Source organism: Pundamilia nyererei, unplaced genomic scaffold (genome assembly GCF_000239375.1).
Source record: "Pundamilia nyererei isolate P.nyererei 1_Seehausen unplaced genomic scaffold, PunNye1.0 scaffold00050, whole genome shotgun sequence".
Lineage (NCBI taxonomy): Eukaryota > Metazoa > Chordata > Actinopteri > Cichliformes > Cichlidae > Pundamilia > Pundamilia nyererei.
The window spans coordinates 2,828,504-2,834,294 of record NW_005187451.1 but is presented as its reverse complement, the minus strand read 5'-3'; the positions used below and the strand labels follow the sequence as shown (position 1 = coordinate 2,834,294).

General features: G+C 42.4%; 1 protein-coding gene across 1 annotated transcript in view; it reads left to right on the top strand.

Moving 5' to 3' along the window:
- Positions 1-5,791, top strand: part of arhgef39 (Rho guanine nucleotide exchange factor (GEF) 39) — a 95,715-nt gene that overhangs the window by 36,472 nt on the left and 53,452 nt on the right. The window contains exon 5 of the mRNA XM_005733242.2: positions 1,129-1,223. Coding sequence (XP_005733299.1) covers positions 1,129-1,223 — 95 coding nt within the window. The remainder of the gene's footprint in view (positions 1-1,128; positions 1,224-5,791) is intronic.

Below are 5,791 nucleotides of genomic sequence, written 5' to 3'. Positions count from 1 at the left end.
CACCGGAAGTAGCATATGCTAACGTGCACATAGTCTATTTCATTTTCTTATTGTTGTCCAACATTATGCCGGTATCACTGTGAACGGTATGATATGGCCCAGCCCCAGTTATTACCAACCAGCTTCTGTTCAGCAGCAGCTGTTGTGTCCTCATGTCTCCATTCTGTCGCTGCCTGCAGGTGAAGGGGAGAGGGACATTTAGTGAGGGAGAGAGGTGGGGCAGAGGCAAATGTGGACAAGAGAGGGGCGAACTAGCAGCTTCACACGTCGAATTGTAATGTAACATAAACGGTATCGATATAAATGTATTTTGACCCCATCTTAATTTATACTTATTTAGAAAATTCTTTAGTTAGGGCAGTTGAAGTAATGTATAATAAAATGTTTAAAAATATTTCCCATAATTGTCATTGTTGGAGTGGAGCTGAATCAGTGTCTTGGGGAACGTGGGCCTCTGCCCGTGTGTTAGTGGTGCAGTGGGTGGTGAAGATCATCCAGGATGCATACGGGTTTGATCAGTCACCTCTGCTCCATCGCGCCTTTGAAAGTTGTTCTCTTAGTAACTTGTCATAATTCAAGGAAACAAGAACACTTTGATAGCTTGAGAACCCATCTATAAAGATCTGATCGGCTCGTCTGTGGAGGTTGTTCCAGACCCGAGGTGGAATCATATTTGCCTCAAAGAGAGAAGACTTTTTCTGCTCACTGCTGTTGCCCAGTTTCTACACAATTATTCACCCCCCATCCGTTCACTCCAATTAGGAGTCATTTTAGGCCTAATGCACATTCAATTTGCTAATCCCATTTTCACTTCAAATGACTTGAGACCAGCACAGCTGTCGCTTTATTGTCAGTGCTGTGGTACGACAGTGTCCCTCTGCATTTGTGCTTCAAATTGGCTCTTCCAAAATAATCATAGCAGTCAGAAAGTGGCTGTAGGGCAGCAACACCCCAGCCTTATAGTATCTGCTGCTGTTAAATGTCCTGTTTTTCTGTGTAGCTTTACTTTTAGGGTTGTCAGCAATAAAAGCACCTGCTTATCAAAAAAAATCCAATCGGAGACAACCGAGTAACACAAATGCTGGAAGATAATGTCCCTTTGTCTCTCTCTGCTCTGTTTCTTTGCAGTTCTTTGTGGACATTTTGAAGGCCAAAGGAACCCTGAGGTCGGACATTAGAGAAGACATTTTCTGTTCAATTAAAGCTATTCTATCAGTAAACCAGTAAGTATTCTCTGAATAATTTAAAGAATATCCATGCTCTGGGGATTGTGGTGAGAGCCTGCGTACAGATAGGCATGCTTAGTTTGTCTGTTCTGCAAGAATGCAGCGTAGATAAACTCTTAGTTTACCAAAGCACAGTCCTTATCTTCACATTAGCAAAGGTTAGTGTTATTGTACTGCAGTGCACAGTAGTTCTCTTCCTCAGTAGATGTATATCACAAATGAACAGCATTATTATTATCGCAGAATATTAATGCACTTTCTCGCTAATGACCAATTCTGAGACAAACTGATCTCACCGCATGTCTAGACATCAATTGATTCGTTTGTGTTGATGCTGTAAAATTCAGATCCTGAGTCCGCACGAATGACTTAAAATAAACGGGTTGAGGTTTGAAGTTGGAACATGTGTGCATGTTGAGGCCCTGGACTTAGCTCTGCAATCCATAAATCAATATGGTAGAGAAACGAGCTCAAAATGGGTTTTGGAAGCTGACAGGAAAACTGATATTTTCATTTCAAGCATTTCAAGCTACGACTGGTCCAAATATGGGTCATTCCTACTGTTCCGTTTCAGATTGTAATATCATTTTTAAAAATTCCAACTTGCCATGATTTTGTCACTACATTTAAAAGAAAAGCTGTTATATAATATATTGGTGAAGCTCATGATATTATGCTGTAACAATAAGAATATTTTCCACACATGGCACAACTTGTTATAGGACAGGGTCGTCTCTGTTACTGTTTTAAATGTTTCAAGAGTTAAACAGTCCCTGCTTTTGATCTGTAAATGTATTTTTAAAGGGTGTTAATATTTTCTAATAAAAAGATCAAGATGGTAAACTGGACAGAAGAGTGAAAGGGAAACAGCCTACATGTGCCACACACTTATGGGAAGAACCAGCTGTTATATCTGCCAAAGGTGGCCACTCTGATGAGTCAGACATTTGGAATATATTGTGGTCCATAAACTAACGCCATGTTTTACTTTTTTAACTCCAGTTGCTTATTTGTACCATGCTTTCATTTCAGAGTGCAGTGAGACATTAAACTGCAACAATTACAGTAGAAAAACGGGGTGTTCTAAAACATTAGAACGATAGTGTAGATGTATATGAAATAAATAAATAATAAGGCATGGCCTTAGCAGTGTGAGTGCGAATGGTTGTCTGTGTCTATGTCTTAGCCCTGCGACAGACTGGCGACCTGTCCAGGGTGTACCTGCCACTCGCCCTAAGACAGCTGGGATAGGCTCCACCCCCCCGCGACTCTGACAAAGATAAGCAGAAGAGAATGGATGGATAAACTCAAGTATGCTGATAGCTCTCTTTGAAGTCGTATCTGTAATTCATGTTGGCTTATAAGTCTAAAGTAGGAAGTGTCGGTGTATTTTCTTATTCATGTGAGAAAGATTGCTCCTAGCCCATAGTTCATTATCAGACTGCACAGAACGGGAAACTGTGGAGCAGGGGCTTCGGAGACCGCTGATTGGGAATTCCATTTCCGAGCTAAATAATGAGTTGTACGAGTTCCCCAAGGCCTCTATCCCCTGCAGACTGACGGGCTTTCTCATTGAGATTGCCGCAATGAAGATTGAGGTATGCATTACACAGTCTGATGTGTTGGATAAATGGTTTTGCAGTTCACATACTGTTTATCTTCATTATGAAGTCCTTATTTAATCAGTGATGTGAATATAACGACAAGCTCTCGAGATAAAACGGGCCATGGAGATCCAGTGCCGCAGTGATTCACCACTAGGAAATGATTCAATATGTATGTGAAACTTCAAGTAATGTAATCATCACTCAGTTCAGCTACAGGAAATAGGAATGCAAATGTTGCTGTTTTCCTCTAATGTGTAATATGCATTTAGATCCATATATATTTGGGCACTGCCACAAATGTAGTTACTATTACTGCTTACCAAAATAAGAGTGTCGGCTTATTAACGTGCAGACTTATTTATAGTATATTTGTGTAAAGTTCCAAGATGGCGCCAGTGTTCACGGCAAGCCGTCTCCTCCGCTGTTGTTTGTCGTCCTTCTGTCTATGTGCTGCCCTGATGTCGCCACGTTACTTGCCTATGATCGCCAAACTTGAATCTCCGGCCTTTGGACTACCAGACACAAGATTTTAAATGGAGACCTGAGAATCCTCCTCCGCTTTCGAAGGACTTTCCTGATTATCTCCGCCACTTACCATCTACCCTCTCTCAAAGGAAACGTTCACGGAGACGGGGTAAACGTGTTCGTATCAAGACCTTTCTAAAGTCCTATGTTGGGACAAATGATCGCTATTCTATAAACATCTTGTCATCTATTCCTGCCCTCCGAGACCATGCTAACTTCAGTCATCGCTGGATTCGCCCTGTTGGACCTTATGGTTACCTGGACCTCCCAGCTGATCTTCCACCCGCTCGGTGCTGGGTGCGGTCCTCCAGAGGAGGTGCGAATCTCAACCTTCGCCTTCTGCGCCGTTCTCCTACCAGTAACAGTGTGACCACTCTCCGTATGGCCTTGCTAAATACAAGGTCACTGGCGAATACGACTTTTATTTTAAATGATCTTATTCTATCGTCGGGACTGGCGGAAACTTGGCTTCGCCCCGGCGAACTTTTTCCCTTCTCGGAGCTGCTCCCACCTGACCACGCTTTTATTAGCTCACCCCAGACCACTGGAAGAGGTGGAGGGCTAGCTTCAGTTTTTAAAGACAAACTTCGATGTCGGCAGCTGCCACCTGTTCTGTACCGCAGTTTTGAGGTGCAGTTATTGGAAGTGAACTGCGTCCCCTCCATCCTCTGCGCTGTGGTGTATCGCCCCCGAAACTTATCAAGGATTTTCTTCCAGAATTTGCTGATCTGCTGGGGAGCCTTGTGCTACGTTATGACCGTATACTAATTGTTGGTGACTTCAACATTCATGTTTGCTGTGAGGACAGTTCGCTAGCTAAGGATTTCCTCGCTCTTATTAGCACCCTCAGTCTCACCCAGTGGGTAAGTGAACCAACTCACACTAAAGGTCATATACTTGATTTGGTCTTATGGTCTGGATATTTGCATCACGGACATAGAGGACTCTGGGATTTCTGATCACTTCTCGGTTTTGTTTGATACTGTAGCGAGTGATGTGGATGTGAACAGTGATGGTCCTGTGCGGCAAACGTGCACAATTAACTCCCAGTCAATCGCCCACTTCATTGATGCTTTCCTTGACTGTCCCCTCTCTGATGCTAACTGTAATGGGGTTTTATCAGCGGATGAGCTTGCTAACCTCTTTTATACTACATGCGCTGACATCCTTAACTCTGTGGCACCTCTGAGGATTAAACAACCCTGCCTAAATGATGCTACTCGCGCCCTCAGGCGTGAATGTCGTCGTGCTGAAAGAAAATGGAGGAAAGACAAACTCCACGTCTCTCTGGACATCCTCCAAAATTGTCTATCTAAGTATCAAAAGTCTGTTAAAGCTGCCAAATCTGCCTTTTTGTCTAGCATTATTATGACTAATAGGCACGACCCCCGAGCTCTTTTTAATACTTTTAACTCTGTGATAAACCCTTGCACTACCACTTATAGGGATGCTTCCCCTGCTCTTTGTGATAAATTCTTAAAGTATTTCTCTGATCAAATCTCAGCTCTAAGGGCTTCTCATCCATCTCATCCATCATCAGTTTTAGACCCAGTTCCAGCCTCTGAATGCTTGACTGTCTTCCAACAGTTTGAGCCAGTGTCTTATTCTGCTTTAAAAGATATAATTGATCATCTCAAAATCTCTGGTTCCCCGCACGATATTCTTCCTTCTCGTTTCTTTAAGGAAGCTTTACATGTTATTGGTCCTTGTATCTTATCTCTGCTGAATGCATCATTGTCATCAGGTTGTGTACTGTCTCTCTAAGCATGCTGTTGTGCAACCTATTATGAAAAAGAAAAATCTTGACCCTAATGGTCTCACTAACTACAGGCCGATCTCCAAACTCCCTTTTATTTCCAAAATATTGGAAAAGGTAGTTCTAAAACAACTTCAGGCCTTTTTAGATGCAAATGGTATTAATGACAAGTTTCAGTCTGGTTTGAAACCTCGCCACAGCACAGAGACAGCCTTACTTAGAGTTTTTAATGATCTTCTTTTAACTGTTGACTGTGGTTTTAGTTTTACTTGACTTGTCTGCTGCTTTGGTTAACCACAACATTCTTCTATCAAGAGTGGAACATGTTGGTCTCAAAGGTAAAGTTTAACTTGGTTTAAATCCTGCCTCTCAGAGAGGTCGTTCTCTGTTGCTATGGGGCAACACTCCTCAGCTTCTGCCCCTATTTACTGTGGTGTGCCTCAAGGGTCCGCGCTCGGTCCTGCTCTCTTCTCTTTGTACATGTTGCCGTTGGCATTAATTTTTAGAAATTACAACATCTCCTTTCACTGTTATGCTGATGATATCCAGATTTATTCACCTCTGAAATCAGATGTGTCTGCTTCTTTGCAACCTCTGTTCAACTGTTTGCAGGAAGTTAAAATTTGGTTATCACATAATTTTCTTACACTGAACGAGAATAAGACCGAAATCATAGT